The sequence below is a fragment of the Mastigoproctus giganteus genome, chromosome 13, assembly GCF_048544385.1.
Source record: "Mastigoproctus giganteus isolate SK-2022 chromosome 13, ASM4854438v1, whole genome shotgun sequence".
Lineage (NCBI taxonomy): Eukaryota > Metazoa > Arthropoda > Arachnida > Uropygi > Thelyphonidae > Mastigoproctus > Mastigoproctus giganteus.
Genome location: NC_143587.1, coordinates 119,018,599 through 119,045,582, shown reverse-complemented (window position 1 = coordinate 119,045,582; position 26,984 = coordinate 119,018,599). Strand labels below are relative to the sequence as shown.

The 26,984-nt window shown below is 38.0% G+C and overlaps 1 protein-coding gene across 1 annotated transcript in view; it reads right to left on the bottom strand.

The window, feature by feature from the left end:
* The window catches only part of La (La autoantigen-like), a 170,102-nt gene that overhangs the window by 27,982 nt on the left and 115,136 nt on the right, over positions 1-26,984 (bottom strand). Inside the window, exons 11-12 of the mRNA XM_090387469.1 lie at positions 20,714-20,783; positions 10,796-10,930 (exon numbers count right to left, since the gene is read on the bottom strand). Of these exons, the coding sequence (XP_090243595.1) occupies positions 10,796-10,930; positions 20,714-20,783 (205 nt within the window). The remainder of the gene's footprint in view (positions 1-10,795; positions 10,931-20,713; positions 20,784-26,984) is intronic.

Sequence of the window (26,984 nt, the reverse complement as noted above, 5' to 3'; positions counted from 1 at the left end):
ATTTTGGAAAGGGGGGTGACATTCTGACATATGGTGAAAAGAGTGCATGGGGCAAAAAAGGTTGAGAACCCCTGGCTTAGATATTACTTCAGCCTTAGATGCTGTTAATCCTAAAACATCATTAAATTTATTGGTTACTTATTCTCTACATATGAAACCATATAACAATTTTATTTTTTAATTCAGAAGAATCTTTCTGCTTTGAATGAAGACCAAGGCCAAGTACTCAGCATTAACACTTTAACTTATCAACTTAGAGACAAATACCATTATCCATGGTTCTGTCTAAGTTATTTTTTTAAATTGTATAGTAGCCAGACAGATGAATCCACTATACAGCTCTAAGGGTTAAAGGTTTCCATAATAGTTGTTCTGCCTTTAAATGGAATTTTTACTCCCATACATTGCTTGGCTGTTCATTAAGACAAAATACATTATACACAGTTTGGCGCAATGTTTAATACTAGAGACCAACCAGCAACTGATGAGAAGCCCATGAGCTTCAAATCAACACTCTTGGCAAAATCTCAGATTTTTAAATGTATAGTAGATTCACCATTTCAGGCGACACCTTATAATATAAAAATATATCAGCAACCTAAGCAAAATCATGGATAATGGTATTTGTCTCTTAAGTACAAGCTGTAATGCTGGGTATTTGATTTCAGTCTACAGTGAGAACTAACTGATCCCAATAATATCAAAAAATCAAAGGTAGTAATAGTATTCGCCATATAGTGCAAGGAAGCCAACGGGCTTTTGCTGCACTGGGGAAAAAAAAAAAAAAAAACAAGAAAATATATAAGAAAAATTATATGCTTCCCTCCTCACACAAGTAACTATCCAGTTTATCTTTGAATTTATTCAAACTGTCAGCCTCAACTACCTGCGAGAGCAACTTGTTCCAACAATCAACAACTCGCAGGCTGACAGTCTAATCTAAACCTCTACCCCTGTAATTGGAATTTTTATGACCCCTAGTTCTGGAATTCTTTATAGCAATGAGAATTCCACCTTCATTCATTTTACTAATCCCTCTCAAAGCCTTGTAAACCTCAATCAGGTTACCTCTGCAGCCCACATAATCGGAGAAGAGCTCAATGTCTTTTTTCAGATGAGGTCTCCATACTTGAACACAGTATTCCAAATGTGGTCTTACAACTGCCTTATACAGTGGGATTATAACCTTCTTAACTCTACCAGATAACGTTCAATAAATCATCCATAGGACACCATAGGCTTCCCTGGCTGCCTGTTTACACTGGTCAGAAAAATTCATATTAGCCAGTGTTGTACCTCCTAGATCCCTTTCCTTATCCACAGTTTTTAATTCAACCCCCACCAAGTGCATAATTTATTTGTCGGTTGCTATTCCTCAAGTGTAAGACCTTGCATTTGGCATTGGCAGAGGCATATGATGCAAGAAAGCAAGCTTATACATCAGTCAAAAAAAAAAAAAAAAAAAAAACCCCTTCCCATTTCACTGATCAATTCATTCCAAATGTTTCTCTAGTTCTGCCTTGAATTTATTTAAACTATCAACTTCCACAACAACAGATGGAAGTTTGTTCCAGCAATCAACTACCCGCTGGCTAAAAGGCAAACTTCCGCACATCTATTCTACAACTGTCTTTCCTCAGTTTGAATCTATGTCCCCCCACCCAGGTTTGTAATCTGAGCAGGAAGAAGAATCCCATCAGCATTGAGCCTACTCAATCCATTCAAGGCCTTATACACCTCGATCAGATCGCCTCGCAGGTGTCTAAGTCTCCAGAAGCTGCAATTTGCAGAACTTAAGCCTTTCTTCATAAGAGTACCCCTTTGTTCTCTTCACCACTATTGTTGCCCTTCTCTGTACTTGTTCTACCAACTCTACAATCCTTCCTAAAATGAAGCTTCCAAACCTGTATGCAGTACTCAAGGTGTGACCTGACCATTGCCTTACAAGGGGATAATCACCTCCTTATCCCTGCTAGTAAAATTCCCAATCATTGACAAGACCCCATGACCTACTCTGGCAGTCTGTCTGCATTGTTCAGAAAACTTCACATCTGACTGCACAATTGTCCCCAGGTCTCTTTCATTCTCCACTACCCTGAGTGTAACACCACATAGTTGTGATACATTTCTCTGGGATTACGGTTACCCGTATGCAGTACTTTGCATCTGTCAATGTTAAACTTCAGTTGCCTCTTCTCAGCCCATCTACCCAACTTTTCCAGATCCTGTTGCAGCAGCATATTGTCATTACTGTTATTAACAACCTTTGTATCATCTGCAAACTTTGACATTAAGCTTGATATACCTTCATCATTTGATAAATATACAAAACAACAATGGGCCCAACACCGAACCCTGAGGGACACCACTAATAACATTAGTCCACATAGAGCAATACCCATTGATCACCACTCTCTGTCTTGTCCCACTCAACCATCCTTTTATCCACTGTAGCAACTTGCCCTTAATACCATTCTGCTCCAATTTGTACAGAAGTCTTCCATGTGCAACAGTATTAAAAGCTTTCCTGAAATCCAAGTATATGATATCAAAATTATTTTTTGCATCAAGTTCCTTTGTGACCACATCATACTATCCAATAAAATTGGTCAGAAAAGACTTCCCCCTGACAAACCCATGATGTGTCGGAATTATTACTGCTGTCTTGTCTAAATGATCCTGCAATGCTTCTTTAAACAGTGACTCCATCATTTTCCTGGAACAGAAGTCAAGCTAATAGGTCTGTAATTAATTCTCACTCTTTGATCTCTCCAATTCACAAAGGGGGGGCTTTGTGAATTGGAGATACAATTATCTCCAATTCACAAAGGAGATAAATTAGAGTGTATTGGAGATAAATACATTTATCTCCAATCCATCCACCACGGGTATCTTTCTTATGTTTAACTTCAACAATTTCTCCTCCACTTTACTCTCAGTTATTACAAAATCATTTAACTCCCTGTTATTAGAGTTTGATAAACATCTGGCCCTTTCCTCCTTGACTAACTCCTCATGTGTGAATGTAGATGCAAAATACTCATTTAGTTCGACAGCCATCTGATCATCTACACTCAAACCACTGAATATCAAGTGGACCCATCTGATTCATCCCCTTCCCTTTTAGAGTTTATATAAGTAAAGAAGTCTTTGCTATTTTTCTTTGCATCCTTTGCCAAAGATTTTTCATAATCTACCTTCACTTGCCTAACCTCCTTTCTGACCTGATTACAGACTAGCTTGTATCTACCACAGGTTTCTGTGTTGCCTGACAATTTATATGCATCCCATGCATTTTTCTTCTCTGCCACAGGTCTCATTAGTTCATCTGACATCAATTTGGGCCTGAACCTAGAGCAGAATTTCTTAGTTAAAACAAAAAGCCTAGTAGCTTCCAAGATTACTTCCTTGAATGCTTCCCATTTAGAATTTGCTGTTGGTCAGTACACTGTGATCACTGCTACCTAGTGCTTCCATTATCTGTAAATTGTTAATGCATGAATAATCACTGCTGATAACCAGATCAACAGTATTACCCTCTCTGGTTCCCTTTTGAATATGCTGCAGCAGAAAACAATCATCCAAATAAATCCACAAAAGCCTTGCTAGTGTGCGAGAGACCAACCCAAAAGTTCCGGTCTATACCTGGGAAGTTAAAATCCCCCATTATAAGACACTAATTTACTGGCCCACTATTTCTTTGTATAATTGTTCATTGTACTCATCAGAGCCATTAGGCCTATAACAAACTCCTACCCTCATTTTTGCTTTCCCAGTGCTTATGTCACACCAAACTGACCCAACATTGCACTGTCCATCTATGTCAACTGAATGCACTTCCTTACATTTTATGTTTCTTAACTAACAGCATAACCGCTCCTCCCTTCCTATCTTGTCTATCCTTTCTGCTCACGTTGTACTCCCCAAATTCCAACTCTGCATCCCTCATATCTGAGTGGCACCAAGTCTCTGATATCCCAACAATATCTGCCTTGGAAGTTTTAACCAGCAATTCAAACTCATCAAATTTGTTTACTATACTCCTAGCATTGGTGTACATGAACCTGTTCTTACTCTTAGTTACTCTAATACAGCCCATATATTTACTTGTTTCATGACCCCTAGCTGTTCCTGAAATCCCCAGCAACTGGCTTTCTCGGCTGCTGCTCATTCCAATAGAAGCAGTGCAAGAATCATTTCCATCTCTGCCTGCGGGTACTTGTGAATTCCCTCAAGCTAGCAGTTTTCTGACCCACCTAACATTGCCTCATTAGCATCAGCAAATATTCTTGCACCCTTTCTATCTAAGTGTATCCCATCCCTGTAGAAGAAATCTCTCCTGTTAACAAACACACACCACACTGAGAAAAATTCTACCCCATGAGCCCTGCACAATCACTCCGGGGCCAAATTGATTGACAAGGCTTTCATCATATACTCCCTCCTATCGTGTCTGGGCAGGATTGCAGACACTTTCAATTTAGCATTTGCATGTGATGCAAGAAAGCAAGCTTATACAGCATCAGCCAAAAAAAAAAAAAAAACCCTGTCATTTCACCCCTCCATTCATTCCAAATGCCTGTTCAGCTCAGCCATCAATTTATTTAGGCTATCAACTTCCACAACAAAAGATGGAAGTCTGTTCCACCATTCAACTACCCACTGGCTAAAGGCAAATTTCCGCACATCTATTCTACAACTTTCTTTCCTCAATTTGAATCTATGCCCCCTCAAGTTCTTAATCTGAGCAAGAGGAAGAATCCCGTCAGCATTCAGTTTGCTCATCCCATTCAAGGCCTTATACACCTCAATCAGATCACCTTGCAGGTGCCTACTCTCCAGGCACTGCAATTTGCAGAACTTAAGCCTTTCTTGGTAAGAGCACCCCTTTGTTCCCCTCACCAATCTTGTTACTCTTCTTTGTACTTGTTCTAGCAACTCTACATCCTTCCCAAAATGAGGCCTCCAGACCTGTACACAGTACTCTTGTTGTGGCCTGACCATTGCCTTGTATAACGGGATAATCACCTCCCTGTCCCTGCTAGCAAAATTCCTATATATCAATGACAAGACTCCATGACCTGCCCTGGAAGCCCGTCTGCACTGCTCAGCGAACTTCATATTTGACTGAACAATTACCTCCACGTCTTTTTCACTTTCCACTTCTCTGAGTGTAGTACCACACAGCTGGTACGTTTCTCTTGGGTTACTGCTACCCATATGCAGTACTTTGCATTTGTCAATGTTAAACTTCAGTTGCCACTTCTCAGCCCATTTGCCCAACTTATCTAGATCCAGTTGGAGTAGCATACTGTCTTTACTGTCATTAACAACCCTGCCAACCTTTGTATCATCTGCAAACTTGGACATTAAACCTGATATACCTTCATCAATATCATTGATAAACATACAAAACAATGAGCCGAACACCGAATCCTGGGCAGCTGAGAACTTGATGGGCCCCCAATTTAATTCCTTCAAGGGCATCCAATATGGCCTTAGTTGCTAATGCCCCTAGAAACCAAATAACAAACAAACAAACTAGAGTTTGAGGTAAACTCTTTAGATATTTCGAATTTTCATTTATCGTAATTATAGATACCTATTTCTAAAATGTTTTGAAATGAACCCCTCCTCTTTTTACGGAAAACAAAGAATGTTTGCTGAATATAAATGATAGTGATGATTCAGATGTACCTCTTTTGAAAGAAAAAGGTACCCAAAAACATGATGTAAATCGTCCAAGGACATCAAGAACAGAGTTGAACTTGCAGACAAAAAAAAAGCCACAATATTTCTTTAGTGATGAATCCGACAATGGGTCAGAATTAGATGATTTAGACATGCATTCCAATTACAGTGATGGTGATGATAAGATCCAAACCTCAGAAGAATCTGACGAAAGTGATGAATATCATGAAATCAGTGATGAAAATAATGACCCAAATTTTCAAGTAATCTCCAATGCATCGAAGTCTGAAAATGTTATTTGGCAAGAGGTAGGAAAAACTAAAATTTCAATTAATGAATATAATAAAGATGCTGAACTCCTTGTTGATGTTGATTTGAACCAACTTACCACATATCCAAACTGTTTCTAACTGACAATATTCTTCAGATGATGGTGACTGAAACCAACAGATATGCACAGCACTGTTTGTCATCAGCAGCTAGTAATATATGAACAATAAAAAAGAAGCTGATTGGAGACCAACCAATGAACCAGAAATGGAAAAATTTCTTGGAATATTATTGATAATGGGAATTGTTCACGTCCCAGATATAAGATTATACCGGTCAAAAAAAAAAGATTTATACTCGAATAATCTCATTAGGAAATCTATGAGTAAAGATTGTTTCCTAGATCTGCTGAAATATTGGCATTTTTGACAACGAAACTGCCAATAGAAAAGACCGTCTCAACAAAATCAGAATTTTATTGGATAAAGCCAATAGGAATTTTCAAAGCATGTTACAAGTAAGGAAAAAACTTGGTAATTGATGAAAGTTTGATCCCTAGGCATGAAATGCTTCTCTTTCGCCAGAATCTCATGAATATAGGATCAAATTTTATAAATTATGTTTGCCCAAGGGATATACTCATGAAATCTCTATTTATACCGGAAAGGGTTATTCGGTGGAAGGTAAAGGACATTCCCAATGCCGTCTCAATGAAGGAAGTGTCCTTTATTCGGATAATTTTTACACCAGTTTCCCTCTAGTGCAAGAGTTATTAGAAAAGAAAATCTTTCTCTGTGGGACTCAAAGAAGCAATCAAAAAGGAATACCAAGGAATATTACAGGGGAAAAAATGAAACGGGGAGACATAATCTCTCTTGAGAATAACAAAGGAGTGAAAATCATGAAATGGATCGATAAAAGACCAGTAATGATGCTAACAACATGCAAAACTCATCAGTGTAATATTATTGAGACAGGAAAGAACAACAGAAAGGGAGAAGAAAAAAAAAAAAAAAAATCAAGAAATCCGATATTATCAGCTACAATCAAGCAAAGAAGGAAGTGGATGTATATGACCAAATGGCGTCATATTATAGTAGCCTGTGTAAAACCGTAAAATGGTATAAAAAAGCTGCAAGGGAGATCATCTTTGGTACTGTGCTAGTCAATGCATGGGTGGTACAGAGTAAATTTGGGACTAATAATCGTCTATCCATCCTTCAATTCCGAGAAAGTATAATATACAGTTTATTGAATAGCAAGACTACTAACAAAAGCACCTGGCAGAATTCATACTTTTTGTAAATTGGAAGACCAAGCAAGGAAAATTAGGAAACGTTGCAGGGAGTGTTACAAGAAAATTTCTGAAAAAGAAGGAAAGAAAGAAGCAGACCGGAAGGCAAAAAAAGTTAAAACATTTTGTCAAGATTGTGAAAATCAACCCGCTTTGTGTCTAGAAGGCTTCAACATAATTAACTGTAAACAAAAATAATTATATTTTAAATAAAAACTGTCAACTGTTGGTTCTTTTTTCTATTCCAACTACTATGATTTTATATACCCCACACAAACCACAATAAATAAAAAATATTGATCCTGGGCTGACACTTGGTAGATAAATATATATGGAAGACAGGTGAATCCGATAAAATGCTTAAACACCGGGTGCTTAATGCCAAGAATACAAGACTCGTAGCACAGCGAGACACCCGTGGGTTGCAACATCTGATGATAATTAGCTGCAGCAACCCACCAATGGATCACATTGCCCAGTGGACATTTGAGCAGCGATCCACCGGTGGATCGCCCCAGTGTTAACTGTGTTAAGAGATTTTTTCCAGAGTGGAAGGATAATAGGGTGTCACATAAACAAATGGTTTGTACACAACATTTCAATGGCAATGAAGATCCCTTGGTCTATGTGATCTGCAAATGGAAGCAGACTGGTGCTGAAGCCATTAAACCCAGAAAACCTCCAATACTGAACCTGCAAAGAATCAACCAATCAGAATGCAGGTTGAAATTGTAATAGTACATACAAGCAGTCAGTGAGATGATTAGGACAAAATTCAGCATCAGTACAGTGTGAAAGACACTGCATGATATGGGTTACTATGGTTGTTCAACCATCCACAAGTCACCACAACTAATGCCAGATGCTGTCTAGCTTGGTGTTAAGGCCTGCCATTCTTAGACCATAGACAAATGAAAAGTTGTGCTTTGGAGTAATGAATCACAGTACATGGTCTACCAGGTCTGACAGTCATGCCTAGGTATGGCAGATGCCCAGAGAAAGTTGCCTGCCAGACTGTATCATCACAAAATTAATTTAGTGGAGGCAGTGTGGTGATCTGGGGCTGGTTTTCAAACTTCTTCGAAAGAGTCTAAAGATGGGTAATGTACCTGGAGAGATCGTAAATAGGTGTCCATACTCTAAAAAAAGAATCTGAATATATGGGTTTCAGGGCTTGATAACTAGGCACCTTAGAGGAAACTTAATTGAGGTCTATGAGGCTCTGAAGAAAAGAATAAAATGAACAAAAGCAAAATTCTCACTGTTATAAATGGTTCCAAATCTAGGAGATATAAATTCAAGTTACAGAGAAGGAGCTTTAGACTGGATTGTAGGCTATTTTCTTTTAGTCAGCAAACTGTTAATAATGTTGTTGTTTAATGGCACAAGGGCTGCTAAGGCCATATTGTGCCTGATTCTATTTACTACTGTAGTTGAAATATTAAAATCTGTTTAATAATCGTGTCTGCTTCAAGAATGCAAAAAACTCAGCTAGATTTGCATTGTCTCCAATCAGATGAGATAATGTTAAAGGTTCTTGCAGATGCGAAAATCGTGTTTTGAGAATTAATGTAATGGTTACAATTTAGTAGGATATGCTTCACCATAAGTGCAGTCTGACAATATGTACAAATAGGCGGATCTCCCCCCCCCCACAATGAGCAGATAAATATGGGTTAGATGCATGTGCCCAATACGCGTCCTAGCCAGAATCACCTCCTCTTGCCTATTCGATCTCATGCTTGATGTCCACAACTGAGGTTCCCATTTGAGTTGCAGCAGCTTATTACCACCCTGAGCCTGCCAGATCTGCAACCATTGTTCTTCACAGTTATTTTTTATGACTAATTTGTAGTCTGTATACGGCACTTGGTAGTTAGGAGAGCACGCAGTGGTCTGATATTTAGCGGCTTGATCTGCATGTTCATTTCCTTTGATGCCTACATGACCTGGTATCCAACAGAAAGTAACTGATTGGTTGGCAGCATGTAACACAATTATCTGTGATCTGATTTGCTTCGACAGGGTGGATTGGGTTGGATGAATTTTTCAATGCTGTTATTGCACTCAAAGACTAAGAATAGATCACTGTTTTGCTAACAGGACAGATCAGTTAAGTGATCTAGAGCTATCTTTATAGCAAAAAGTTGGGCAGTATAGACATTACATTACTTCAGAAGGGACACAGAACTAGAAAAGACAGCAGAAACTGCCACTGCACCTACTGTTGTACTTGTTTTTGAACCATTGGTATATATATATGAAAATACTGAGAATTTTAGTTACATGAGCAGCATGATGGTGGAATCTGCTGCCTGTTTTTTCCCCCCATTGTTGGAAAGAGAGATCACAGACCAGTATAGAACTAGACCATGGAGGTTCATAAGTGTTTGTGTCCTGAAAGATATTATTTATATGTAAATTCCAGCATTCTATTAACTGTAGTAGCCTTATTCCGATTGGCTTGTTTTCATTAGGTTTCTTGTCATAAAAGGTGGTCCACTGGTGCTCAAATAAGAATGGCCAGGTAGAATGAAAGGGAAGACTGTATTTTTCTGCATAGTTCAGTAGCAACATTTTCCTCTGAAGATGGAGTGGAGGTTCTTGCACCTCTATATATAGACCATGTACAGGGGATGTTCTGAATGCTCCTAAAGCAATCCTTACAGCACTGTGATGGATAGTGTCTAGCCGAAGTAGTGCACTTTTCCTGGACGAGTCACAGATTAAAGCTCCGTAATCCAAGTGAGGTCTAATTAAAACTCGGTATAATCGAAGCAGCAGCAGAGTGTATCGGTCAGCACCCCACACTGATGAAGATAGTACTCTGAGGATATTCAATTTTTTTTAAGCAAATGGTTCTCAGATATGTGATGTGCTGTATGAAGTTTAATTTATTGTCCAGGATTAGACCAAGAAATCTGATACTATTAGAAAGGGGTATGGTAAAATTTTTAAGTTGTAATTCAGGCTCGGGGTGGATCTTACGCTTTTTACAGAAATGAATACACAAACAGTTAATAATTGAAATAAATTGAGCAGTTGAGGGTGGCAGCTTGAGGAAATTCAAAGATCAGCTGGATAGGTACCTACATGAAGAGGGAATCACACAGGGAGTTTATTTTATTATTTATTCATTTTTTATTTGTTGGCTGGTGCAACAAAAACCTTGGCTTCCTTGCACCATGCAGCTAATACTAATAGAAATGAATATAGAAGTAATTTCACCTAAACCATTGCAACAGTCAACTCGAAAGATGTTTTGTAACAAATAATGGAAATTTATTTCCCTTTGTAAATTGCAACAATTCATAATTTAAAATTATGATAAATATGATTCAATTACTTGGATATTCTATATATTACAGATTATTTGCATCCTTTTTCTTTACATCTACAGTTGACAAGGGTGGAATAAAATAAAGTTAAATCTTATCTTTCTTGTAATTACAAAGGCTGCAATGAAGTTAAAATGCATTAATTTATTTTAATCTTAAAAGCATTATTTTCATTTCCAAAAGCCTTCTAATTGTTATTTACCTCAGGGCTTCCTTTGCTATATTCTACATAAGCTACTGCTATGAATGGAGAAAAGGCTGCCTTAATACTTTCCCACGTAGCACTGTCAGGAAGTCCAGAAACTTTCAAAATACATCCTTTTAAGAAATTCCTTTTCTAGAGAGAGAGAAAAAAAAAACTCTGTTAACCACATCCTCTGACTTAATACTAATTTGTATTAAAATGACTAAATGATGGGTAAAAGTGAATTTTCTGCCAAAAAAAAGTGTCAACGATCCCACAAAAACTACTAGGCACACACACATATATACACTGTTAATCACATGCTGACATTAAAAGGCTGAACAACTTCGGTTTGTTTTTTTTCTTTCACTCATTTGTAACAATCTATATAAAAGTTAAACTACACTGAAAGGACAGAATTCATGGCAACATGACACTGTAACCCCTCACGCTAGTGGACAAATCCACCACTTGGCAGGTATATAGGTACACTGCATTCACGTAGATGGTAATTCAATGTCAGTATGGATAAACATTGTGAGTTAACCGACTTTGAGGAGTGATGATAGTGGGTGCCCGATGCATGGGTCATTCTATTGGAGGTGGTACAGAAATTGCACTATCCCCATTTGACAGTATTAAGAGTGTATCGGGAATGTGGCATTTCTGGAATAACATCTCATCGTGCACAGCGCTGTGGGTGGAGAAAGGTGGTGGATGAGCGTGGCCATCGACGTTTGTTTTGCACTGTTTCAGCCAACCGGAGAGCGACAGTGGCACAAATCACTGCCGACTTCACCGACAGAGATGCCAGAAATGTTACCACCAAGACCATCAGGCGATCGTTAGCCGCAATAGGTCATGGGAGCTGCCAACCCACCAGAGTCCCATTGATAACACTACGACACAGGACTCTGTGCCTCAACTGGGCAAAAGAACATCTATACTGGGCCTTGGATGATTGGAGATGGGTCTCCTGGTCCGATGAGTCCCATTTCCAGCTATTTCGAGCAGACGAGAGTGTGTGAATCTGGCGGAAACTACACAAAGCTATGCACCCGTCATGTAAAAAAGGAACTGTTCGGGCAGGTGGACAGTCGGTATTGGTCTGGGGCATGTTCAACTAGCACACATTGGGACCTCTGGTATGTCTAGACGCATCTCTGAACAGTCCAGGGTACGTATCCATCCTTTCATGATCATTGTGCACCCACAGGCAATGGACTCTTCCAGCAGGACAATGCGCCTCCGCACAGAGCCAAGGTGACTAGAACATGGTTCGAAGAGCATTCCGCAGATTCTACCACCAGGGTATGGCCTCCCCGTTCACTGGACGTGAACCCTGTGGGGAATATCTTTGGGATGCCTTGGAAAGGTCCATTCGAATTTTGGATCCTCCACCCAGGAATGCAGCAGAATTATGGACAAAAGTGCAGCAAGCATGGATGGATGGAAATACCTGTGGGGCACTTTCGTGAACTAGTGGACTCAGTGTGACTGCCCTTATCTAGGTGAAAGGCGGGCCTACCCTTTACTAAGTGGATATCCCATGATTTCTGTCCACTCAGTGTATAATACAGTGTTAATTTGCATTATTAATTAGTAAACTTAAGTCTGCTTGATAATCCTAATATATAAATGTAAAGACTGCTTTGTCAGTATCACTAATAAGATGCAGAACATTTTCCATATAATAGCTGTCAACTTCTAAAAATTGAAAGAAATTTCTATCACCAAATCACAATTTTTTTTTTAATAAAAATGCAGGCTGACCTTAAAATTACCTTTTTTAAATAAATCATAAAACTTCTGTATTATTTTAGTCATTGGTAAAGTAGTTTTTTATGGGAAGGATTCAAAAATCTAGTATGGAAAAGAAAGTAATAAGCTTACCAATCATATTCTACACTGGAAAATACAAAAGTACGATGTGAAATTTACCTTAATTTTTACCTTTTCCAAAAAGTATCTGTGAAATTATGCCCACATGGAGCAATTTTATTTATTATTATTATTTTTTAAATTTTATTTCCGAGCATCTTGTTGATAGAATGACTTTTTGTTGTGAGTAGAAAGTCATATCTTCAGTAGTGAGGCTACTTTTCACATCTGCAGCAAAGCCAATCACAGTATCACAATATGAGATACCAAAAATTCAAATCAACTATGAAACAGCTCAGAAGTACATGTTTAGTGCAATCGCCATATATTAAGGCATATAGGAAAATTTCTCTTTTTTGAAGAATTATGGATCAACATGTTCAACATGGTCTCCCTGCTTAAAACTATTCCATTTCAGGGAAGCGTGTACCCAACAGTTCCTGGACAGGGATTCCACACTGAATGACAGAATCTAAACATTTACTTCTGTAGAAAATATTTATACTGCATTAGGTTTGTGTCGATTGTTTTCAATAATTCTTTATTCCAAAAGATTTAGAGTACAGCTATGGGTACCCAAATATCACTATGGCAGAACTGGAAGCAAACAATTTTGAATCTGCCAGTTATAGTCAAGCTCTGGCTAAGGTTTTTTTTTTTTTTTTTTATGTAAACTATAAACGTGAGAGGTATTAGAACCTATAGTACTTAGTACCTTGCTTGGGCTGGAGGTTGACAAAAGAAGATATTTGTTGACATTGGACTTGAAATTCTGTAGACTGTAATTTTCAGAAAAATACGTATGAAGGAAGGTTGTTCCAGAAAACGGCAGCTGAATGAATAAACGAGGAAGATGAAAAGTTGGTTCTGTCAGTTTGAAGTTGGACAGTAAATGGATGCTGGCGGCACGTGTTCAGACTGTTTTGAAAGAGAGAGCGGGAATTATAGAAGCCAATTCAAAAGAACAGTGCCCATGGAAATATCTGTAGAAGAGGCATGCAGCAGAAACAGTACGTCTATGAGACAACGAGTGAAGAGACTCTGTTAGAGATAAATCATTAATTAACCTAACTGCCCTCATCTGAATGGAATCAAGAAGCCTGAGAGAGGTTTTGGGGGCACCACCACAGATGTTGGAACAATATTCCATGGTAGGGGAGATTTGCGATTTGTAAAGAGTGAACAGCTGTTTGGAAGAAAAGTAATGCCAAGAGCGAAAGAGAAAACCACGTTTTTTAGATGCAGAGGAAGCAATATTTGTAATATGCTTGTGCCAAGAGAGATACGAAGTCAAGGTAATCCCCCAAGAGATATATTATCTTGCCTAGAAATCAGAGTGTCACCAAAGATCACCCCCATCATCAGCAAAACTATGGATAGGATTTCCAGTCAACGGAAGAAGGTTATTAATGTACAAGAGGAAAAGAGTGAGAGAAATAACTGAACCTTGGGGAAGACCAGCGTTCGTGGAGAAGTTAGAAGACAGACAGCCACCTACCATTACCCTCAGTGAGCGATCAGAGAAAACTGGATAACCAATTACAAAAAACAGTTGGCAAACCATAAGATGGAAGCTTCTTTAGAAGACCTTTATGCCAAACACGATCGAAAGCCTTTGAGATGTCAAGAGAAACTGCTTGTGTTTCACCAAACTTTTCCATTGAATTAGTCCATAAATGGGTAACATAAGCAAGAATATCACCAGTGGATCGACACTGACGGAATCGATACTGGCGATCATTGATCAGACAGAAGGTTTCTAGATAGTTTAAGAGTTGGCGGTTAATTGATATCTCCATTACTTTAGAAATAGTAGAAGTAATTGCAATGGAACAATAATTGGATGGGAGGGATTTGTAACCCTTTTTAGGAAGTGGCTAGATATGAGCAAATTTCCAAGCAGAAGGGAAAACACCTTTGGAATAAGAAAGTGAAAAAAGCCGGCAAAGAACAGGAGTAAGTTCAGGAGTGCAAGTGTTGAGAAGTGGAGAAATACCATTGGGACCTGGAGCTTTCTTAGCATCAAGATTCATCAAAATCCTTCTGACATTCTTTTGATGGAAGACCACAGAAGGCATTAAATGGGGTATGTGCTAGGAATGGTGGAAGGTGTTTTACCAAGATCGTTAATACACGAGTTGGAAGAAAAATGGGATGCTAGCAGGTCAGCTTTATCCTTGGCTGAAGTGACAACAGAACCATCTGGTTTGGACAGAGGTGGGAGCAGAGATGGGCAAAATTTGCGGCCAATAGCTTTGGCAAGAGACCAGAATGTTTGGCTACCATTAGGGCAAGAAGCAAGTTTTCTACTGTTACACTGTTCAAAATCTAGTTTGGACTGATTAATAACTGCTTTACAATTGTTGCAAACTCTGGTGTAGACAGAAAATGAAACTGAAGAATTGGAAACAAGCCAATTACAATATGCAGCATTCATCTCTTGAACAGCCTTAGCACATTTATTGGAAAACCAAGGTTTAAATAAAGGATGAGATTTTAAAGTGGAGTGTGGGATAAAGGATTCCATTCCTGCAAGAATAATTTCACTGACATGATCTGAGCAAACAGTGACATCAGAAGTTTTGAAACAGTAATCCGATCAAGGAAAAGAAGAAAAGAAATCTTGCATAGGTCATCCCATTTTGCAATCTTGTAATGCGAAACAATACGAAGTTGGGAATAGCCATGAGATAAAGGCTCCACTGGAGAAGAGACAATCACCAGTTGTGATATGAGATGCCAAAAGGATCTCTCACTTCGACCGTGTACTTCGAAGGGTTGTTTGTGAGAAAAAGATCAAGTGTGTTGGCTGTATGGTTACGACTGTCCGGTATTCTTGTAGGTAAATGAACAAACTGTGCAAGGTCATTAGTAATTGCAAAAGCCTCAGCACCTGGACCAGCTGGCTCGGTGTGACTAGAAAACGGAAGCCAGATGGAGTTGTGAACATTAAAATCACCAAGGAAAATTACCTCACTGTTAGGAAAGTTGGACTGGAGAAAGTCGAGTTGCAAAGAGAGGAAGTCAAAGAGCTCCAAGTGATTAGTGGAGTTGAGAGAACAGTAGAGACAACAGATGAATTTGACACAATGAGGTAGAGAGATTTTAAGCCAGAGAAGATTGAAAAGTGGAGATTCCAAATTACCAAGTCTCTGACAGGGAATATCGGAATTGACATATGCACAAGTACCACCTTTTAGGCGAAAGGAATCATACAGCGAATAATTTGAGCAACTGAGATGAGCAGTAGTTGAATTAACTGATAACTGAGATTCTGTCAGAAAAAGTACATGGGGTTTGGCAGAATGCAAGTGGAAATGGACATCGTTGAGATTAGAATTGATTAGAATTAGAATTAATATTTGTGAAATGAATTAGGAAGTGTTTGGGAGGTTTAGATCTTTTCGCAGATAAGCTTACTCTATTAGTTTGACAATTCATGGTGTAGTCAATAATAAGAAAAAGTGGGTGGGACATTCTGTATGAAGTAATTAAATTTTTGGATATGGCGTAGATATGATAAGAATATACCCAGATCCTTGGCATAACGTGGCCTCGACAATGGCCCCTGCATACATACTATTCGGACTCCCACCAGTCACTATCTGGCAGAGCAGAGGTAGCAAGATTATATACTAGCTGATCTGCAAGCCTCCTAGAGAGTTACCAATAGGTTCGGTACGGTACTAACTAGCGGCCGGCCTGCGAACACCGTTTTAGAGCTGTACCCTCGAAATGTAAGGAATATTGGATCTCGCCAGGATGTTCATCATAACCTCAAAAATCTTCAATCATACTGAATGAGGGAAGAGATGGAGAAGGGTTGACCAGAACTTAGCTCTGGAGACTAAACATGGGTTGCACCACTTGAAGCCTCCAGTAAGCAAAGTAGTGGTATTGCACCGGTTGATGAGAGTCATCTACCACCTACTACTGCCTGGTAACACAGGGGTAGTGGTGTAGGCGCCACACCTCGACCCCTGCTTACCTGTTCACACCTGGGTGGTCACCAACCGTGTGCCTGTGCATGGAGGTTATACCCAGGATTACGAACAGTCCCACCATCGTGAAGGTGCAAGCAGAGGATTTGGCTGTCACAGACCGTCTGGACTTCGCCGAAATTGGGTCCACTTGAGTGTCACCTGAATATCAGTTCCATCACCGTTTTAGACTCCCAGGTAGCAAGTACAGCTTGTCTGGCATATCTGAGAGAATGTCTGTGACAACCTCAAGGACCAAAGTTATATTAATGATATGTTTGCAGCCAACCCTGTGGTTTATACTATTTGATATTATAAAACAGAGCTATGATGCTCAATACTTTCTATGTTGATTTCAATATTTGTAGAAGAATAAGAGAAATTTACCTCAATATCATATGTAGAATACTTCCATATGCTACTCTCCAGAAATTAAAACGAATATAACATTAACGCAAAATGATTACAGTAAAAAATAATAAACTGAAAACAATTAAAAAATCAATTGAACACAACTAAAACACCATTAAAAAATTAAGTTTAAGGGAAATTAAAAACGTTTAATGAAAATCATTTTTCAAAATTTGTGTTGAACTTTTTTAAATTTTTTAATTGTGTTCAATTGATTTTTAATTGCTTTTAAATTGTTTTTAATTTATTATTTTTTACTGTAATCATTTTGCGTTTTAATGTTTTTTTTGTTTTAATTTCTGGAGAGAAGCATATGGGAGTGTTCTACGTATCACACTGAGGTAAATTTTTCTCCTAGATATGGTAAAGAATTACACATTCTTTACCATGTCTAGGAGTAATAATCTCAGTAAATGGACGAGTAGTACACCGGATGAGAGCTGCATTCGGATTTTCAAACCTCAGCAAAAATTTAAAACAAACACGCAACCGATTTTTCAATGCCTGAGAATGGCATGCCACTGGGTAAAAGGAACTCACTCACTCTGGAGCAAAGACTTCCCCTCCAAATTATTCTGGGTTTCCTAGCTCACACAACATGCAAAATGGCCCATGAATAAACACTCACTTCTACAGACATAATACACTTATATAGATTAAGCTTGGAAATCGTTAACATAGTAATAATTATTATTACTCAGTGGCATGCATCAATTGAAACTATTTAAATCTTTCTTTCCTTTTAGAAGTTCTTTCTAGACAGCAGCAGCAAATGTACACCCAATAGACATCCAATTTCACAGAAAGGCATGCAGTCCCCTTTTCGATGCAAAAATTAATCAGATGACAAAGACAGCCACCTATTGCCATCAAGTGCTTAATCTCCTCTTTTAATAACCTTGCCTACCAGGCAGGGTTATTTTTTTATTTTATTTTTTTTGAAGGAATTCTACATGCTTTGAGGTTATTCAGAAGATACCAAATGTTTGTAACCTGCAGAGTCATCTATAATGCTGGCACCAAGAGCAAGCAGCTTTTTTTGCTGGTGTGTGTGTTTATTTTAAGGAAAGCTCACCACAATAGGATATAGCTTGGAATCACTTTAATTACTGCCAGCTGTAACAAATGAAAATGGCACATTTTTCCAAAAAGGTAAATGCTATGTATAAAACACGACATGACATGAGAACAAGATATGGTGTTTCATGCATTACGCATATTTCAATGGGTATTTCTAAATCCACATTGAAGTATATGAGGATTCAGAAATCTGTAATTTGCAACTATCCCAACCTGTGCAAAAGAAGGTGTTTCTTCACCTACTGACTTAAGGTAAAACAACTTAAAGAAGTAGCAGTAGCCTTCCTTGCTTTCTGAAGAAAGTAAGGAGGGCTTTCTCTCATTTTGGTTTAAACCAAAATGGATTATTTTATTTGGTGGGTATATTCTAAATTCTGTTCTATTCTTTTTGACAAACTGAAACCACACGACTTTATCATTCCCATTTTACACTGCTGTGAGGAACAATGTAGATGAACAAAATTTCAGATATTATACCATACTTCAAAATGCCATAAAAAAAGCTAAACTGCAGCCATTATCACCCACTGCAGAATGGAAGCCTCCTCGACAATTCATGTTGAGGGAAATGGACCATAATCAGCCATGCTGGTCAAGTGTGGGATGGCAGATTGACCGTATTTAGCAGTCAGGTGCTTGAATCCTGGTCTACTTAAAGCGTATGCTACTGCACTCCTACTCATGATCAACCGGCTACGGAGGCACTTCAAACTAAAAATAAAGATATTGAAATGCACATTTCTCACATATTCAGAGAAATATTTATTCACAGAACAGAAAAAAAAATAAAACCAACTAAACAGCAATCATGTGTGCTCAGCACACCACCAGCGTATTTAGTTCTGATTTGCTTTTCAGTTCATGTGACAAAGCAAAGTTTTCTTTTGATTTTTATACATGTTAAATTACCATTTTAATAACAAAAGTTTCATTCAAAATGATTTGCTGTTGAAAAAGATACCAGAAAAGGTATCAATACATGTAGCTAACTTATTGATTTATCTATTTTACAGCAAGTGTCATACATAACACACAATAATATCAATCATTACTTCAGCATTCCAGAAATGGGAAATTGGGAAAAATAACAAAAATGTGTATTTAAAAGGAGTATGTCGACCCCCAAGGGAGACTGACAATAGCTCAGAAAGAGGGAGGAAAGGTCCTGATAGACCACATCGAGCAACAGAAAACATCAATAGCTAACCTGAAGGATTAATTCCAGAAACACAAAGTAGCATTCTACCAGGCCATAAGGAAGATAGACTTTTTTTTTTTTTTTTTTTTTGTAGTTGTTGGCGCATAGGCTTCTGTGGCCATAATGCACCTCCCAAGGTTTTTGCAGTACTTTGATCCAAGCCCGAGGCGGGAATCGAACCCGCGACCTTTGGGTTGCCAGGCAAGCACTTTACCCACCCGGCTAGCCCGGTCGGCAGGAAGATAGACAAGCAGTATACCCCGCTCAAACTAAGCAAGGAGTTTCCTCCCACTCAGACGACACAAACAAAGCTAGAAAGATGAGCAAAGAAGACACTCCGTGGCAGACACTACAATGACCCCCATCAAGTTCACATAGATAAAACTGCTTCCAATGCATGGCTCACGAGTGGGATGCTCTTCCCCGAGACTGAAGGATTCATGCTCACCAACCAAGATCAGGTAATCAACACCAGAAAATACATTGCCACAGAGCCCGGAGTGTCAGATTATACATGTCAACAATGCCACCTGGCCTCAGAAATGATTCGACACATCACTGCAGGATGCGGGGTGATAATCCAGACTGAAGACACAAGATGACCAGGTAGGTCATCTCTACGGATAATACATCAGAAGTTAGCAAGGAAATATCAGCTGATCAAAGAAAGTAAACCATATTACAAGCACGAACCCCAGGCAGTACTAGAGACACCAACCCACAAGCTGTACTGGGACCATGCCATAATAACAGATAAGACAATCCCGCACAACAGAGCGGACATAACCCTTGTGGACAAGAAGGAAAAGGCTACTTATCTGATTGACATAGCAGTACCCAACACTGGCAACCTGCAGAAAACCCATGGGGAAAAATCAGGAAGTAGACGAACCTAAGACAGGAGATCAAAGAGATATGCAATAAGTAACGACCATTCCAATCATCATGTCAGCCGCTGGTATGGTACCAAAAACCCTACATAACAGCCTAGCAGCAATAGGTCTCCCACCTACAAGAAACTCCAGAAAATTGCAATCCTGAATACCCATCACAAGGTGGAATCCCAATTAGGGAAAAATAAATAGAAGAACAACAATAATAATAATAATAAAATCTTTCAGATCCAAAGTAATTCAATGCACTCTGCTTTATTTAGTAAATATGCATTAACACATGGAGGGGGGGGGAAGGAAAGGGAATAAAATATTTTAAAGTATTAATTTATATTTGAAGATTATTTTTACATAAAATCCAGTAACAGTTTTCTGCTAATAATAAATAACATAAAATTATATTTAGCTAATTAGGAGTTAACCAAAAATTAAATTTAATTTCAAGACACTTTTTATTTCATATGCAATAGTTATTTAACAAGTTCACTATTACCTCTCCCTTTCCTTCTGTTTCCATTTCTTCTTTTGCTTGCTGTTGTTTTTCACTTTGGGCTTTCTTTGCCCTGTAATTCAAATTTACAATTGCAGCAAATTAAAAAATCAGTAAATGGCAATACTGTCTACAGGTTATTATAAGTGCACCATACAAATGCAATACAATTGAATTTTAATCATAAAGATGGTTTAATCATAGCAGATGTGTTTCACCCCTTTGATTGAAAACTATTAAAAAGCAATAAAATGGAACTTTTATTATGCATCCAGAAAATAATCAACAGCATTTCAGAAATTTAAATATACGCATAACATTAGACAAAAATATCACCATCTTTAATGTGGATATCTAAATTAATCAGATTAGATTTATAAAATGAATTGGTTTCCATTTGAATGACTTTTGATGTGTGCTTCTTTTGGTTTTTATTTCTTTGTAATATTTTTTCCTTGTGTATGTGTATACAGACATATATACCTGTCCACATATATATATATATATATACAGTCGATTCTGGTTATTTGGGACACATTGGGACTAGTGCATTTTGACCTGATTAAGCAGCTGCCCCAATTATCTGAAGTTTCACGTAAATAGTTAAAAATACAATGTAACCGCCCCCCCCTTTACAATTTGTTCACTGTACAATCAAATCACATTACGACGAACTGACCATAGTAAAGTACCGTCCACTATACGATGTGTAGTAAGCGCTGGTCATTGTGATCACGTTTGTAAATTGTATTTTAACTCTATTAAACAGCGATTCTAATTAGCGAAAATAGGAGGAATATTATCCACAGGCTATAAAAGTAAAGATATATTAAGCACAAATTTACCCTTTATTACATTAACAATTAAAAAATTAAATGATACGTGAAATTTGGAAGAATATACGTGATAATCGGAATAATTAATATGTACTGTAATAAGTACATACTAACTAAACTAGTTGACAGTTCTGTTCACTGACATTTGTGGGTGGGGGTTAAAATTTAAAACAGTAAAAAGATAAGCAATCAATAACAAAAAACACAGCACACACAAATTGCAAGTAACACGATACGCGCAAGTGAGAACGGAGTAACAAATTACGAAGCTTTAAAAATAGGAATGAAGAGAAGATTCTGAAAATTAATTTTTTTATATGATTGAAGATTCCATAGAAGTGTAAACACATTTTACCATAATAACCCACAGAATTCCAGCTGTCAGTATTATCGCAAATTCAATAAGATCGAGTGTACTATCTGTTTATGATAGATTCCACTAACATAAAAGCCCAATAAACAGGTGACTGCTAATTGTTTTTATTGTTCTGACCTCCAGAAATCTGACCGAACTACGTGGTACGGTCAGAGACAATCGTAGGGTAATCTCCAGTTTGGTTATTATTTGGTTTTTTTTAGGAGCATTAGCAACTAAGACCATATTGCTCCGGGATATGCGGTGGTCATTCCCTGACCTTTCCGCATCCTCCGTATTTGGTGGTGACGGGCTCGAACCCCGGTCTAATCAAGAAGCGTGTGTTACGCACTGCTGCTCCTTCCCACCTGGGGGTAATCTCCAGTGCTGCGGTCTCCTGCCCCGATTAAACGGCATTTTGTCCCAATTAAGAGAAGTAAACTCTGGCTATTTTCTCAATTGGGTTCTGTTTTTTAAGATTTGTCCCAAATAAATGGCTGCCCCGATTAACCGGTGGCCCAAATAACCGGAATCCACTGTATATATATATAGTCAAAGACACTATTTCAAAGATCCACCGAAATAACCAATAAGTTTCGTCATTTCCCAAATATTAATTCAGTCCCCGATATATATATACAGTCTGTCCTCGTATAGCACGATAGTTGTGTTCCTAGAAACTCTCGTGCAATGCAAAATCGTGCAATATAAACAACAGGCCCTATGGGAAAAGTGGGGTTAGGTGCCGACCACCCAAGATTGAACACACATTTGGAACCAAAACATTACCAAACACAATAAATAAGCGGGTAATTTTAATCGTTATAAAATACTTACGTATTTTATAACGATTAAAATACGTAATAAAAAATATATTTTTTTTATTATAATATAATAAATAATAAAAAATAAATATTTTTTATTATATTATAATAAAGTATTTTTAGTATTTTTTAATACTAAAAAAGTATTTTTTACGAATAAAATACGTATTTTATTCGTAAAAAATTATTATTTTAAATAAAATAGTCGTAATAAAATACTTGCGTATTTTATAATACGTAAGTATAAATTATAATATGTAAGTCGTAATAAAATGCTTACGTATTTTATTACGACTATTACGTAATAAAATATTGCTAATGCTTTTGCTTCTATCGTAAGCAAACTTGTTTTTTGTTTGATTTTCTATCCAAACAGATGACAGCCGTTCCATCCCTTCCAATTCTTGTGTCTTAATCTAATGGATTTTAATTACACTTTGAGTTGTTCCCGCTATGAAAGTTGTTTTTATTTTCTCCGCATTCTTTGTAATTCTCGGCGTTGCCTCATTTACGTCTGCAGCACGTGCAATGTCACACGGTCTTTCATTTCGCTCAAAGCGTTTCACAATTTCATATTTTTTTCTCTATCGACAGAGGCGGACTGGCCATAAGCCTTATCCGGGAAATCCCGGTGGGCCGGAGGCCGGTGTGATTTTGGACATAAACCGTAGTATGAGGCCACTATAAATTTTCCCGGGTAAGAATTTTTGACCCAGTCCACCTTTGTTTATCGATATTGCTTTTTTTTTTCTTTTTCTGAATCTGCAGTGTCTTCACCAGGACGCTTCCTTTTCACACCTTTTAAGTATTTCACTAATTTTTAGGGAATAAAGCACAATTACAAAATGAGGAGGCATGCTTGATACACATAAACAAAGCTGCACGCGGGTAGCAACTGAATAAACAACACCGTAAAGGCCGAGATACACTATTAACACCCCACATTTTACTAAAGCACATTTCTGGGGGTTACTACCATAAAACAATAAAAACAATTTCCAGTTTTGTTTCTGCTAGTGGAATCTGTTATAAACTGGTAGTTATTATTATTAGTTATTTTTTGGTTTTTAGGAGCATTAGCAACTAAGGCCATATTGCTCCGGGATATGCGGTGGTCATTCCCTGACCTTTCCGCACCCTCCATATTTGGTGGTGACGGGCTCGAACCCCGGTCTAATCAAGAAGCGTGTGCTACGCACTGCTGCTCCTTCCCACCTGGCTACGGAGGCGCCATAAACTGGTAGTAAACTCCATCTAATTGCATTTGCGATTATACCGATAGCTGGAATTGTGTTGGTTTTTACGTTATTATGGTGAAATGTGTTTCCCCTTCACTGATATAAAACACATAAATACATTTTCAGAATCTTCTTCATTCCTATCGTGTTGCGTTCTGTTGGGGTGATTCCGCGTTCGACTGCCATTTCTTGTAAACACAAAGGCGAATCGTGCATAAGCGAATTCGGTTCGTGTTATATAAGATAACGTTACCCTATTTATAAATCGTGTATGATCGAATTAATGTAATGTAAACACGTGTTATACGAGGACCGACTGTATATATATATATATTTTTAAGAAGACCCCAAAAGGAGAGGTATTAGAACCTATAGTACTTATGAAGGGCATTCAATAAATTATCTACCTACCTATGAAGGAAATGAGATAGGCATGAATAATCTTTTATTTTTCAAAGTAACTCCCCTGAACTTCAATACACTTGTTCCATTTTGTTGGCAATAAGGAAATACCAGACAAATAAATTTCTTTGTTCTGTCCATCAAAGAATGCAGAAACAGCAGATTTCGGTTCATTATCCTCAGCAAAGCGATGTCTATGAACATTTTTCTTGGGGTGTCGAAACAAGGAAAAGTCACTGGAGACTAGATCACAGGAAATAGTCACACTCTCAAAGCAGCAGCAACAGTATGTGACCTGTGCACTGGTGCATTCTTCTGAAGAAACAGCACACCTCTGGAAAGTTTTCCACAATGTTTTTCCTTGATGACATCACTTAGATTGTGCAAGGTTACAAATGGCCAAGAAGCACTGCTTCAATGGTTCAGGAGTAGTAGCAAGTGCAGTAACAGTCAGAAGATGCCTCTTCAAAAATGGACTTGTAGCCCGTTGTCCTAAGAAGAAGGCCCTCCTCACACAAAAAATGAAAAAGGCCCGATTAATTTGGTGTAAGGAGCATGTCAAATGGACCCCCAAGCAGCGGAAGTCAGTTATTTTCTCGGATGAGAAGAAATTCAACCCGCATGGCTCTGATGGGAGACAAACGATTCGCCGTAGACGTGGTGAAGAATACCATCCAGACTGTATGGTGTCTACAGTAAAATTCCCTACCAGCCAAATGATATGGGGATGCATTTCGTATCGCAGAGTAGGTCACCTGCAGTTTATAAAAGGTTCCGTAAATGCCAATGGATACCTGGCTACATTGGAAGGCAAATTGCTGCCAACCATTAGACCATTTCAACCTGCCAAGTAACTGCATCTTTCAGGACAACTCTGCTCCTCGTCATCGGACGAAAAGTGTAGGTCAGCACTTCTGTAGTTATTTTAGCTTCATTTCTGCATTAGAGGTTCGACAGTAATGTGTTTACATTTGTTACAGGTGAAAAAATGGTTGGAAGAACAGTCCATTACAACTTTTAGCTGGCCAGGAAACAGCCTGGGCCTGAATCCTATAGAGAACTGTTGGCATCGTGTGGAATCTGCAGTTGCCTGAAAGAAACCAAAGACCCTTGTGAACTTCAGGAATCCATAATTCATGTCTGGAACCAAGAACTATCAGTTGATTATCTTCACAAGGTGCAAACTAAATATTAGTTTGCACCTTGTGAACTTTTCATTTTGTTTTCCATTTAAAATGATAAACTGAAGCAAATTGAGGGCTTCTGATAACGTTTTAGCCATAATTGTAGCGTTTTACCAAAACTGTTGTATAAAGGTTGCAAATGCTCATTTCTGCATTAGGGGTTCGACAGTAATGTGTTTACATTTGTTACAGGTGAAAAAAATGGTTGGAAGAACAGTCCATTACAACTCTTAGCTGGCCAGGAAACAGCCTGGGCCTGAATCCTATAGAGAACTGTTGGCATCGTGTGGAATCTGCAGTCGCCTGAAAGAAACCAAAGACCCTTGTGAACTTCAGGAATCCATAATTCGTGTCTGGAACCAAGAACTATCAGTTGATTATCTTCAGAAATTGATCTTGTTAATGCCTCGATGGTGTGCTGCTGTCATCAGGGCCAGAGGCAGTTCAACTAAATATTAGTTTGCACCTTGTGAACTTTTCATTTTGTTTTCCATTTAAAATGATAAACTGAAGCAAATTGAGGGCTTCTGATAACATTTTAGCCATAATTGTAGTGTTTTACCAAAACTGTTGTATAAAGGTTGCAAATGCTCATTTTGGATATATTTTGACAGCACCTGTCAAATATTACTTAGCTTTGCCTTAATTATTAATAAATATCTTTTGTTTATATTTCTATTTGTGATGCTAGTCATTGATGTAACATACCATCGCGAAAAAGGGTTAGAAATGTGAAATTCCTAGGTGATATACTTTCTTTGAACACCGGTGTAGGTTTAAAATGTTAAATGGTTGCGTAAGTGTTTAGGCATATGTAGAAAACATCTGGGGCTATTTGGACAAGATTACAGATTTTCGTGGAATTTCACGTTTTTGCAGAAATTGTTGACACATAACCTCCACTATATTTCATTTAAAGGAGTACAAACTACCATTTGACAATTCAAGGAGACTAGCAGTTTAAAGAACAAACCACAATCAAAAGATAACTGTGCATAACAATTATTTCTAAATGCAATTGATGACTTACTGCACCTCAAATCTGAGCTGAATTCAATAGGCATAGAGAAACTTCCCTGCCTACAACCACTGTAAAATTTTGTCTTAAACAAGCAGGCTTAATGGTTGTATGGCAGTCCAAAAACCCTTATTTAAAATTTTCAGACAAAGTAAAGATTGGTAGTATAGTTAATGATCAGTACCAATCAGCACCCCTTCAGGATAACTTGAACAGGCTGCAAGATTGGAAAAGTGGCAGCTATGTTTTAATGCAGCAAAATGCAAGGTCTTACACTTGGGAAATAGCAACCCCAAAATAAATTACACACTTGGTGAGGTTAAATTCAAAACAGTAATAGGAAGAAAGGGATATGGGAATTATAACACAGACAAATATGAAGTTTTCTGAGCAGTGTAAACAGACAGCCAGAAAAGC